Here is a 14,230-nt window from a genome sequence, read left to right as displayed (position 1 = left end):
GTAACGACAGTTGGTCGCTACATCCAGTAAGTTCAAGATAAAACTCTACGATGCAAAGCCAAAGCCATTTTATCAACAACACCCAGAGACGCCGCCGGATGCGCTGGGCTTGAGCTCATCTAAGATGGACTGATTACAAAGTGGAAAAGTGTTCTGTGGTCTGACCATGGTGGCAAATAAAGTACGTTTTTGACATGTATCGTTATCACTGGAGGACGAGGAATAGCTAAACATGCTTCACTGCACACCGCAGGAGGATACAATAGCTCACTGGCGTCAAAATGTAAACACCTGACATCTACTGTAATGATACCAAGTACAAGAGCGTATCTAGTTGGTACTACTATGATTATATCGATATTTTAAGCATCACAAAATCTATTTGGTTTTTGAAAAAAATCATGTTTATAAAGTCACTAATTACGTCCCTGGGCACCCGAGGACTTTGAATATGACCAATGTATGATCCTGTAACTACTTGGTATCAGATCGATACCTAAATGTGTGGTATCATCCAAAACTAATGTAAAGTATCAAAGAAGAGAAGAATTATTACATTTTAACAGAAGTGTAGATAGAACAAGTTAAAACAGAAAACAGGGCGACACCTACCCTTTACATCAGTATTTTTCACCATATTACTATTGGTTTATTAGGTATTATATTTTATTGTATGATTCTGCAACTACTTGGTATCAGATCGATACCTAAATGTGTTGTATCATCCAAAACTAATGTAAAGCATCAAAGAAGAGAAGAGTAAGTGATTATTACATTTTAACAGAAATGTAGATAGAACAAGTTAAAACAGAAAACAGGGCGACACCTACCCTTTACATCAGTATGTTTCAGCATATTATTATTGGTTTATTAGGTATCAAATTTCATTGTTTGATTATGCAACTACTTGGCATCGGATCGATACCTGAATGTGTGGTATCATCCAAAACCAATGTGTGGTATCAAAGAAGAGAAGAATAAGTGATTATTACATTTTTAACAGAAGTGTAGATAGAACATGTTAAAACAGAAAACAGGGCGACACCTACCCTTAACATCAGTATTTTTCATCATCATATTATTGGTTTATTAGGTATCATATTTTATTGTGTGATTCTGCAACTACTTGGTATCAGATCAATATCTAAATGTGTGGTATCATCCAAAACTAATGTAAAGCATCAAAGAAGAGAAAAGTAAGTGATTATTACATTTTAACAGAAGTGTAGATAGAACATGTTAAAACAGAAAACAGGGTGACACCTACCCTTTACATCAGTATTTTTCACCATATTATTATTGGTTTATTAGGTATCATATTTTATTGTGTGATTCTGCAACTACTTGGTATTGGATCGATACCTAAATGTGTGGTATCATCCAAAACTAATGTGTGGTATCAAAGAAGAGAAGAATAAGTGATTATTACATTTGAACAGAAGTGTAGATAGAACATGTTAAAAAGGAAAACAGGGCGACACCTACCCTTTACATCAGTATTTTTCACCATATTATTATTGGTTTATTAGGTATCATATTTTATTGTGTGGTTCTGCAACTACTTGGTATCAGATCGATATCTAAATGTGTGGTATCATCCAAAACTAATGTAAAGCATCAAAGAAGAGAAGAGTAAGTGATTATTACATTTTAACAGAAGTGTAGATAGAACAAGTTAAAACAGAAAACAGGGTGACACCTACCCTTTACATCAGTATTTTTCACCATATTATTATTGGTTTGTTAGGTATCATATTTTATTGTATGATTCTGCAACTACTTGGTATTGGATCGATACCTAAATGTGTGATATCATCTTAAACTAATGTAAAGCATCAAAGAAGAGAAGAGTAAGTGATTATTACATTTTAACAGAAGTGTAGATAGAACAAGTTAAAACAGAGCGATACCTACCCTTAACATCAGTATTTTTCATCATCATATTATTGGTTTATTAGGTATCATATTATATTGTGTGATTCTGCAACTACTTGGTATCAGATCAATATCTAAATGTGTGGTATCATCCAAAACTAATGTAAAGCATCAAAGAAGAGAAAAGTAAGTGATTATTACATTTTAACAGAAGTGTAGATAGAACATGTTAAAACAGAAAACAGGGTGACACCTACCCTTTACATCAGTATTTTTCACCATATTATTATTGGTTTATTAGGTATCATATTTTATTGTGTGATTCTGCAACTACTTGGTATTGGATCGATACCTAAATGTGTGGTATCATCCAAAACTAATGTGTGGTATCAAAGAAGAGAAGAATAAGTGATTATTACATTTGAACAGAAGTGTAGATAGAACAAGTTAAAAAGGAAAACAGGGCGACACCTACCCTTTACATCAGTATTTTTCACCATATTATTATTGGTTTGTTAGGTATCATATTTTATTGTATGATTCTGCAACTACTTGGTATTGGATCGATACCTAAATGTGTGATATCATCTTAAACTAATGTAAAGCATCAAAGAAGAGAAGAGTAAGTGATTATTACATTTTAACAGAAGTGTAGATAGAACAAGTTAAAACAGAGCGACACCTACCCTTTACATCAGTATTTTTCATCATCATATTATTGGTTTATTAGGTATCATATTTTATTGTGTGATTCTGCAACTACTTGGTATTGGATCGATACCTAAATGTGTGGTATCATCCAAAACTAATGTAAAGCATCAAAGAAGAGAAGATTAAGTGATTATTACATTTTAACAGAAGTGTAGATAGAACAAGTTAAAACAGAAAACAGGGCGACACCTACCCTTTACATCAGTATTTTTCATCATATTATTATTGGTTTATTAGGTATCATATTTTATTGTATGGTTCTGCAACTACTTGGTATTGGATCGATACCTAAATGTGTGTTATCATCCAAAACTAATGTAAAGCATCAAAGAAGAGAAGAGTAAGTGATTATTACATTTTAACAGAAGTGTAGATAGAACAAGTTAAAACAGAAAACAGGGCGACACCTACCCTTTACATCAGTATTTTTCATCATCATATTATTGGTTTATTAGGTATCATATTTTATTGTATGGTTCTGCAACTACTTGGTATTGGAGCGATACCTGAATGTGTGGTATCATCCAAAACTAATGTGTGGTATCAAAGAAGAGAAGAATAAGTGATTATTACATTTTAACAGAAGTGTAGATAGAACAAGTTAAAACAGAACACAGGGCGACACCTACCCTTTACATCAGTATTTTTCACCATATTATTATTGGTTTATTAGGTATCATATTTTATTGTGTGATTCTGCAACTACTTGGTATCAGATCAATATCTAAATGTGTGGTATCATCCAAAACTAATGTAAAGCATCAAAGAAGAGAAAAGTAAGTGATTATTACATTTTAACAGAAGTGTAGATAGAACATGTTAAAACAGAAAACCGGGCGACACCTACCCTTTATATCAGTATTTTTCACCATATTATTATTGGTTTATTAGGTATCATATTTTATTGTATGGTTCTGCAACTACTTGGTATTGGATCGATACCTAAATGTGTGGTATCATCCAAAACTAATGTAAAGCATCAAAGAAGAGAAGAGTAAGTGATTATTACATTTTAACAGAAGTGTAGATAGAACAAGTTAAAACAGAGCGACACCTACCCTTTACATCAGTATTTTTCATCATCATATTATTGGTTTATTAGGTATCATATTTTATTGTGTGATTCTGCAACTACTTGGTATTGGATCGATACCTAAATGTGTGGTATCATCCAAAACTAATGTGTGGTATCAAAGAAGAGAAGAATAAGTGATTATTACATTTGAACAGAAGTGTAGATAGAACATGTTAAAAAGGAAAACAGGGCGACACCTACCCTTTACATCAGTATTTTTCACCATATTATTATTGGTTTATTAGGTATCATATTTTATTGAGTGGTTCTGCAACTACTTGGTATCAGATCGATATCTAAATGTGTCGTATCATCCAAAACTAATGTAAAGCATCAAAGAAGAGAAGAGTAAGTGATTATTACATTTTAACAGAAGTGTAGATAGAACAAGTTAAAACAGAAAACAGGGTGACACCTACCCTTTACATCAGTATTTTTCACCATATTATTATTGGTTTGTTAGGTATCATATTTTATTGTATGATTCTGCAACTACTTGGTATTGGATCGATACCTAAATGTGTGGTATCATCTTAAACTAATGTAAAGCATCAAAGAAGAGAAGAGTAAGTGATTATTACATTTTAACAGAAGTGTAGATAGAACAAGTTAAAACAGAGCGACACCTACCCTTTACATCAGTATTTTTCATCATCATATTATTGGTTTATTAGGTATCATATTTTATTGTGTGATTCTGCAACGACTTGGTATCGGATCGATACCTAAATGTGTGGTATCATCCAAAACTAATGTAAAGCATCAAAGAAGAGAAGATTAAGTGATTATTACATTTTAACAGAAGTGTAGATAGAACATGTTAAAACAGAAAACAGGGCGACACCTACCCTTTACATCAGTATTTTTCCTCATCATATTATTGGTTTATTAGGTATCATATTTTATTGTATGGTTCTGCAACTACTTGGTATTGGATCGATACCTAAATGTGTGTTATCATCCAAAACTAATGTAAAGCATCAAAGAAGAGAAGAGTAAGTGATTATTACATTTTAACAGAAGTGTAGATAGAACAAGTTAAAACAGAAAACAGGGCGACACCTACCCTTTACATCAGTATTTTTCACCATATTATTATTGGTTTATTAGGTATCATATTTTATTGTGTGGTTCTGCAACTACTTGGTATCGGATCGATACCTAAATGTGTGGTATCATCCAAAACTAATGTAAAGCATCAAAGAAGAGAAGAGTAAGTGATTATTACATTTTAACAGAAGTGTAGATAGAACATGTTAAAACAGAGCGACACCTACCCTTTACATCAGTATTTTTCATCATCATATTATTGGTTTATTAGGTATCATATTTTATTGTGTGATTCTGCAACTACTTGGTATCGGATCGATACCTAAATGTGTGGTATCATCCAAAACTAATGTAAAGCATCAAAGAAGAGAAGAGTAAGTGATTAATACATTTTAACAGAAGTGTAGATAGAACATGTTAAAACAGAAAACAGGGCGACACCTACCCTTTACATCAGTATTTTTCATCATCATATTATTGGTTTATTAGGTATCATATTTTATTGTATGGTTCTGCAACTACTTGGTATTGGATCGATACCTAAATGTGTGTTATCATCCAAAACTAATGTAAAGCATCAAAGAAGAGAAGAGTAAGTGATTATTACATTTTAACAGAAGTGTAGATAGAACAAGTTAAAACAGAAAACAGGGCGACACCTACCCTTTACATCAGTATTTTTCACCATATTATTATTGGTTTATTAGGTATCATATTTTATTGTGTGATTCTGCAACTACTTGGTATTGGATCGATACCTAAATGTGTGGTATCATCCAAAACTAATGTAAAGCATCAAAGAAGAGAAGATTAAGTGATTATTACATTTTAACAGAAGTGTAGATAGAACAAGTTAAAACAGAAAACAGGGCGACACCTACCCTTTACATCAGTATTTTTCATCATATTATTATTGGTTTATTAGGTATCATATTTTATTGTATGGTTCTGCAACTACTTGGTATTGGATCGATACCTAAATGTGTGTTATCATCCAAAACTAATGTAAAGCATCAAAGTAGAGAAGAGTAAGTGATTATTACATTTTAACAGAAGTGTAGATAGAACAAGTTAAAACAGAAAACAGGGCGACACCTACTCTTTACATCAGTATTTTTCATCATCATATTATTGGTTTATTAGGTATCATATTTTATTGTATGGTTCTGCAACTACTTGGTATTGGAGCGATACCTGAATGTGTGGTATCATCCAAAACTAATGTGTGGTATCAAAGAAGAGAAGAATAAGTGATTATTACATTTTAACAGAAGTGTAGATAGAACAAGTTAAAACAGAACACAGGGCGACACCTACCCTTTACATCAGTATTTTTCACCATATTATTATTGGTTTATTAGGTATCATATTTTATTGTGTGATTCTGCAACTACTTGGTATCAGATCAATATCTAAATGTGTGGTATCATCCAAAACTAATGTAAAGCATCAAAGAAGAGAAAAGTAAGTGATTATTACATTTTAACAGAAGTGTAGATAGAACAAGTTAAAACAGAAAACAGGGCGACACCTACCCTTTACATCAGTATTTTTCATCATCATATTATTGGTTTATTAGGTATCATATTTTATTGTGTGATTCTGCAACTACTTGGTATTGGATCGATACCTAAATGTGTGGTATCATCCAAAACTAATGTGTGGTATCAAAGAAGAGAAGAATAAGTGATTATTACATTTGAACAGAAGTGTAGATAGAGCATGTTAAAAAGGAAAACAGGGCGACACCTACCCTTTACATCAGTATTTTTCACCATATTATTATTGGTTTATTAGGTATCATATTTTATTGAGTGGTTCTGCAACTACTTGGTATCAGATCGATATCTAAATGTGTCGTATCATCCAAAACTAATGTAAAGCATCAAAGAAGAGAAGAGTAAGTGATTATTACATTTTAACAGAAGTGTAGATAGAACAAGTTAAAACTGAAAACAGGGTGACACCTACCCTTTACATCAGTATTTTTCACCATATTATTATTGGTTTGTTAGGTATCATATTTTATTGTATGATTCTGCAACTACTTGGTATTGGATCGATACCTAAATGTGTGATATCATCTTAAACTAATGTAAAGCATCAAAGAAGAGAACAGTAAGTGATTATTACATTTTAACAGAAGTGTAGATAGAACAAGTTAAAACAGAGGGACACCTACCCTTTACATCAGTATTTTTCATCATCATATTATTGGTTTATTAGGTATCATATTTTCTTGTGTGATTCTGCAACTACTTGGTATCGGATCGATACCTAAATGTGTGGTATCATCCAAAACTAATGTAAAGCATCAAAGAAGAGAAGAGTAAGTGATTATTACATTTTAACAGAAGTGTAGATAGAACATGTTAAAACAGAAAACAGGGCGACACCTACCCTTTACATCAGTATTTTTCATCATCATATTATTGGTTTATTAGGTATCATATTTTATTGTATGGTTCTGCAACTACTTGGTATTGGATCGATACCTAAATGTGTGTTATCATCCAAAACTAATGTAAAGCATCAAAGAAGAGAAGAGTAAGTGATTATTACATTTTAACAGAAGTGTAGATAGAACAAGTTAAAACAGAAAACAGGGCGACACCTACCCTTTACATCAGTATTTTTCACCCTATTATTATTGGTTTATTAGGTATCATATTTTATTGTGTGGTTCTGCAACTACTTGGTATCAGATCGATATCTAAATGTGTGGTATCATCCAAAACTAATGTAAAGCATCAAAGAAGAGAAGAGTAAGTGATTATTACATTTTAACAGAAGTGTAGATAGAACAAGTTAAAACAGAAAACAGGGTGACACCTACCCTTTACATCAGTATTTTTCACCATATTATTATTGGTTTGTTAGGTATAATATTTTATTGTATGATTCTGCAACTACTTGGTATTGGATCGATACCTAAATGTGTGATATCATCTTAAACTAATGTAAAGCATCAAAGAAGAGAAGAGTAAGTGATTATTACATTTTAACAGAAGTGTAGATAGAACAAGTTAAAACAGAGCGACACCTACCCTTTACATCAGTATTTTTCATCATCATATTATTGGTTTATTAGGTATCATATTTTATTGTGTGATTCTGCAACTACTTGGTATCAGATCAATATCTAAATGTGTGGTATCATCCAAAACTAATGTAAAGCATCAAAGAAGAGAAAAGTAAGTGATTATTACATTTTAACAGAAGTGTAGATAGAACATGTTAAAACAGAAAACAGGGTGACACCTACCCTTTACATCAGTATTTTTCACCATATTATTATTGGTTTATTAGGTATCATATTTTATTGTGTGATTCTTTAACTACTTGGTATTGGGTCGATACCTAAATGTGTGGTATCATCCAAAACTAATGTAAAGCATCAAAGAAGAGAAGATTAAGTGATTATTACATTTTAACAGAAGTGTAGATAGAACAAGTTAAAACAGAAAACAGGGCGACACCTACCCTTTACATCAGTATTTTTCATCATATTATTATTGGTTTATTAGGTATCATATTTTATTGTATGGTTCTGCAACTACTTGGTATTGGATCGATACCTAAATGTGTGGTATCATCCAAAACTAATGTGTGGTATCAAAGAAGAGAAGAATAAGTGATTATTACATTTGAACAGAAGTGTAGATAGAACATGTTCAAACAGAAAACAGGGCGACACATACCCTTTACATCAGTATTTTTCAACCATATTATTATTGCTTTATTAGGTGTCCTATTTTATTGTATGATTATGCAACTACTTGGTATCAGATCGATACCTAAATGTATGGTATCATCCAAAACTAATGTGTGGTATCAAAGAAGAGAAGAATAAGTGATTATTACATTTTAACAGAAGTGTAGATAGAACAAGTTAAAACAGAACACAGGGCAACACCTACCCTTTACATCAGTATTTTTCACCATATTATTATTGGTTTATTAGGTATCATATTTTATTGTGTGATTCTGCAACTACTTGGTATCAGATCAATATCTAAATGTGTGGTATCATCCAAAACTAATGTAAAGCATCAAAGAAGAGAAAAGTAAGTGATTATTACATTTTAACAGAAGTGTAGATAGAACATGTTAAAACAGAAAACCGGGCGACACCTACCCTTTATATCAGTATTTTTCATCATATTATTATTGGTTTATTAGGTATCATATTTTATTGTATGGTTCTGCAACTACTTGGTATTGGATCGATACCTAAATGTGTGGTATCATCCAAAACTAATGTTAAGCATCAAAGAAGAGAAGAGTAAGTGATTATTACATTTTAACACAAGTGTAGATAGAACAAGTTAAAACAGAGCGACACCTACCCTTTACATCAGTATTTTTCATCATCATATTATTGGTTTATTAGGTATCATATTTTATTGTGTGATTCTACAACTACTTGGTATTGGATCGATACCTAAATGTGTGGTATCATCCAAAACTAATGTGTGGTATCAAAGAAGAGAAGAATAAGTGATTATTACATTTGAACAGAAGTGTAGATAGAACATGTTAAAAAGGAAAACAGGGCGACACCTACCCTTTACATCAGTATTTTTCACCATATTATTATTGGTTTATTAGGTATCATATTTTATTGAGTGGTTCTGCAACTACTTGGTATCAGATCGATATCTAAATGTGTCGTATCATCCAAAACTAATGTAAAGCATCAAAGAAGAGAAGAGTAAGTGATTATTACATTTTAACAGAAGTGTAGATAGAACAAGTTAAAACAGAAAACAGGGTGACACCTACCCTTTACATCAGTATTTTTCACCATATTATTATTGGTTTGTTAGGTATCATATTTTATTGTATGATTCTGCAACTACTTGGTATTGGATCGATACCTAAATGTGTGATATCATCTTAAACTAATGTAAAGCATCAAAGAAGAGAAGAGTAAGTGATTATTACATTTTAACAGAAGTGTAGATAGAACAAGTTAAAACAGAGCGACACCAACCCTTTACATCAGTATTTTTCATCATCATATTATTGGTTTATTAGGTATCATATTTTATTGTGTGATTCTGCAATTACTTGGTATCGGATCGATACCTAAATGTGTGGTATCATCCAAAACTAATGTAAAGCATCAAAGAAGAGAAGAGTAAGTGATTATTACATTTTAACAGAGGTGTAGATAGAACATGTTAAAACAGAAAACAGGGCGACACCTACCCTTTACATCAGTATTTTTCATCATATTATTATTGGTTTATTAGGTACTATATTTTATTGTATGGTTCTGCAACTACTTGGTATTGGATCGATACCTAAATGTGTGTTATCATCCAAAACTAATGTAAAGCATCAAAGAAGAGAAGAGTAAGTGATTATTACATTTTAACAGAAGTGTAGATAGAACAAGTTAAAACAGAAAACAGGGCGACACCTACCCTTTACATCAGTATGTTCCATCATCATATTATTGGTTTATTAGGTATCATATTTTATTGTATGGTTCTGCAACTACTTGGTATTGGAGCGATACCTGAATGTGTGGTATCATCCAAAACTAATGTGTGGTATCAAAGAAGAGAAGAATAAGTGATTATTACATTTTAACAGAAGTGTAGATAGAACAAGTTAAAACAGAACACAGGGCGACACCTACCCTTTACATCAGTATTTTTCACCATATTATTATTGGTTTATTAGGTATCATATTTTATTGTGTGATTCTGCAACTACTTGGTATCAGATCAATATCTAAATGTGTGGTATCATCCAAAACTAATGTAAAGCATCAAAGAAGAGAAAAGTAAGTGATTATTACATTTCAACAGAAGTGTAGATAGAACATGTTAAAACAGAAAACCGGGCGACACCTACCCTTTATATCAGTATTTTTCATCATATTATTATTGGTTTATTAGGTATCATATTTTATTGTATGGTTCTGCAACTACTTGGTATTGGATCGATACCTAAATGTGTGGTATCATCCAAAACTAATATAAAGCATCAAAGAAGAGAAAAGTAAGTGATTATTACATTTTAACAGAAGTGTAGATAGAACAAGTTAAAACAGAGCGACACCTACCCTTTACATCAGTATTTTTCATCATTATATTATTGGTTTATTAGGTATCATATTTTATTGTGTGATTCTGCAACTACTTGGTATCTGATCAATTTCTAAATGTGTGGTATCATCCAAAACTAATGTAAAGCATCAAAGAAGAGAAAAGTAAGTGATTATTACATTTTAACAGAAGTGTAGATAGAACATGTTAAAACAGAAAACAGGGCGACACCTACCCTTTACATCAGTATTTTTCACAATATTATTATTGGTTTATTAGGTATCATATTTTATCGTGTGATTCTGCAACTACTTGGTATTGGATCGATACCTAAATGTGTGGTATCATCCAAAACTAATGTGTGGTATCAAAGAAGAGAAGAATAAGTGATTATTATATTTGAACAGAAGTGTAGATAGAACATGTTCAAACAGAAAACAGGGCGACACATACCCTTTACATCAGTATTTTTCAACCATATTATTATTGCTTTATTAGGTGTCCTATTTTATTGTATGATTATGCAACTACTTGGTATCAGATCGATACCTAAATGTATGGTATCATCCAAAACTAATGTGTGGTATCAAAGAAGAGAAGAATAAGTGATTATTACATTTTAACAGAAGTGTAGATAGAACATGTTAAAACAGAAAACAGGGCGACACCTACCCTTTACATCAGTATTTTTCACCATATTATTATTGGTTTATTAGGTATCATATGTTATTGTATGGTTCTGCAACTACTTGGTATTGGATCGATACCTAAATGTGTGATATCATCTTAAACTAATGTCAAGTATCAAAGAAAAGAAGAATAAGTGATTATTACATTTTAACAGAAGTGTAGATAGAACATGTTCAAACATAAAATAAGCAGATGTTAACAGTAAATGAACAAGTGGGTTAATAACCCATTTTTACAGTTTGTCCCTCGTAATGTGTATAAAATAATAGGTGTATAAATGACACAATATGTTAGTGCAGACTAATTAGGAGTCTTTGTTTGTTTACTTACTCCTAAAAGACAAGTTGTCTAGTATGTTCAACATTTTATTGAAGGACTAAATGACAATAATAAACATATGTTTCATCTACACTAACATTTTTTGTTACATTAAAGACATGTTTTGTGGTCCCCTTTACTTAGAAAAGTATCGAAAAATATCTAAATACATTTTGGTACCGGTACCAAAAATATTAGTATGGGGACAACCCTAGTGTACTAAGTTGTGTGTCTGTAAGTCAATCCGAGCACGGAAGTGGTCTGTCCGTCCCTAATCAGAAAGAACCCTTTGACATCCAGATTCGTGAACGTGTGACCCAATCTGCGTATCTGAGATGTGCCTCAGAAGACAATTCAAACCAATCAGAAACAAACTACAGCTGAGGCAGGAAAGAAAGACACCAAGACCCGCCTCACCTTGTCTCTGATTGGTTTGGATTGATTAGTGTGTTCCATGGTTGGTTAAATGTAGGCTTGGTCATATCCATTCCAGTAAGTTAAGTTCCCACTGTCTGATTGTGGCGGTCCGCTCCCAGTACGATCAGAGTCAGAGCTTGGTCCGCATTGCCGGGAGTAAGTCGGACCCGTTTCCAGTGAGGGTTGTGCCCTTTGTCACCTATTCTGCTCATAGCTTTTATGGACATAATTTCTGGGGATCCGGTTCGGTGGCTGCCGGATTAGGTCCCTGCTTTTTGCAGATGATGTGGTCCTGATGGCTTCAACTGGCCAGGATCTCCAGCTCTCACAGCCGAGTGTGAAGCGACTGGGATGAGAATCAGCACCTCCAAGTCCGAGTCCACGGTCCTCGCCCGGAAAAGGGTGGAGTGCCATCTCCGGGTTGGGGAGGAGACCCTGCCCCAAGTAGTTCAAGAACCTCGGAGTCTCGTTCACGAGTGGGGGAAGAGTGGATGGTGAGCTCGACAAACGGATCGGTGCGGCGTCTTCAGTAATGCGGACGCTGTATCGATGCATTGTGGTGAAAAAGGAGCTGAGCCAGGAGGCAAAGCTCTCAATTTACCGGTCGATCTACGTTCCCATCCTCACCTATGGTCATGAGCTTTGGGTTATGACCAAAAGGACAAGATCAAAGGTACAAGCGGCCGGAATGAGTTTCCTCCGCCGGCTGGTGGGTCTCTCCCTTAGAGATAGGGTGAGAAGCTCTGTCATCCGGGAGGAGCTCAAAGTAAAGCCACTGCTCCTCCACATGGAGAGGAGCCAGATGAGGTGGTTCGGGTATCTGGTCAGGAGGCCACCGGAACGCCTCCCTAGGGACCGGTAGGAGGCCACGGGGAAGACAATCTTTCCCGGCTGGCCTGGGAACGTATCGGGATCCCCCGGAAGGAGCCAGACCAAGTGGCTGGGGAGAGGGAAGTCTGCCTACCCTACCCTGCCTAGAATGGATGGATGGACGTTCCCACTGTACCCACCTATGATATTTAAACAATAACGGCTGTGTTGCCTCATTTCCAGTAAATAGTGCTGCTGATAAGTCTCCCCAAGTCCCATGACTATACCGAGAAGACTCATTCATAAATAGTCGCTACTTTGTAAAGTGTATGCAAACAAGCAGTGTTACCTTTACGGACTAATTCAGACCCAAGTTCATCTCGCTGGTCCTCGAACCTCCGACTTGGCTCCTTCTTCAAAAGGTGGAAAAGTTTTTATTGACATTTTACGGCGGTTACCTCCTTTTTTCCACTCGTGTGGCAGGTCCAAATGTGAACAAAGTGTCGCAACCCACCCCGTCGCCGTGGTCTTTGCTGTCTTGGGAGGAAGTAGAAGGGCTGCCGGTGGAAGTCTCCTGCCAGAAGAGACATGTTTGAGGGACTTTGTGCGAGGTTGCATGCCGGCGCTAACCCACCTGTTGATGTGCGCAGTGTCCGTGCAGGAGGCTGTAGCACATCTCACGGTTCCGCAAGGACACAAAGAAGTACTGAAGGGAAGCAAAGAGTCAAAGTCTTTGGAGAGTCTCTGTGGTCCACTGACCAAAAACTGGTTTTTATCATCTCAGAAATATTTCTAAAGTGAGAAATTTGTTTTCAAAATTGGCTCTGGAAATGATCATTCACACGTTCAGTTAATCTGGAATTGACTATTGCAATTCTCTTTTCAACAAGTCAACACTAAAGAGACTTCAGACGGTACAAAATGCAGCTGCCAGACTTTAGACCAGACCAGTACACATCACCCCCATTTGATCCAGTCATCTTTGGCTTTCAGTCAAATTCCACATTGAGTTCAAGATTTTAGTCCTGACTTTCCATTTGTTGCCCCTCAGTACATCACTGGCTTGTTATGCCCCTGCTCTTCAGTTGCATGGCGGGGCCCCTCAGTACATCACTGGCTTGTTATGCCCCTGCTCTTCAGTTGCATGGCGGGGCCCCTCAGTACATCACTGACTTGTTATGCCCTTACTCTTCAGTTGCATGGCGGAGCCCTTCAGTACATC

At 34.5% G+C, this 14,230-nt stretch overlaps 1 protein-coding gene across 6 annotated transcripts in view; it reads right to left on the bottom strand.

Annotated features, from left to right (window-relative positions):
- LOC133568035 (GRAM domain-containing protein 2B-like) overlaps positions 1 to 14,230 on the bottom strand; it is a 63,772-nt gene that overhangs the window by 32,551 nt on the left and 16,991 nt on the right. For 5 of the 6 annotated variants that reach the window (XR_009809524.1, XM_061919738.1, XM_061919740.1 and 2 more), the window contains 3 exons: positions 13,643 to 13,714; positions 13,523 to 13,582; positions 13,358 to 13,421 (listed from right to left, as the gene is read on the bottom strand). Coding sequence is in view for 5 of the 6 variants with exons in the window: in XM_061919738.1 (XP_061775722.1) it covers positions 13,358 to 13,421; positions 13,523 to 13,582; positions 13,643 to 13,714 (196 nt within the window). In the remaining variant the exon portion in view is untranslated. The remainder of the gene's footprint in view (positions 1 to 13,357; positions 13,422 to 13,522; positions 13,583 to 13,642; positions 13,715 to 14,230) is intronic. The other variant, XM_061919739.1, reaches the window with a different exon arrangement.

Source organism: Nerophis ophidion, linkage group LG14, assembly GCF_033978795.1.
Source record: "Nerophis ophidion isolate RoL-2023_Sa linkage group LG14, RoL_Noph_v1.0, whole genome shotgun sequence".
Taxonomy (NCBI): Eukaryota; Metazoa; Chordata; class Actinopteri; order Syngnathiformes; family Syngnathidae; genus Nerophis; species Nerophis ophidion.
This window is presented reverse-complemented; position numbering and strand designations above follow the sequence as displayed.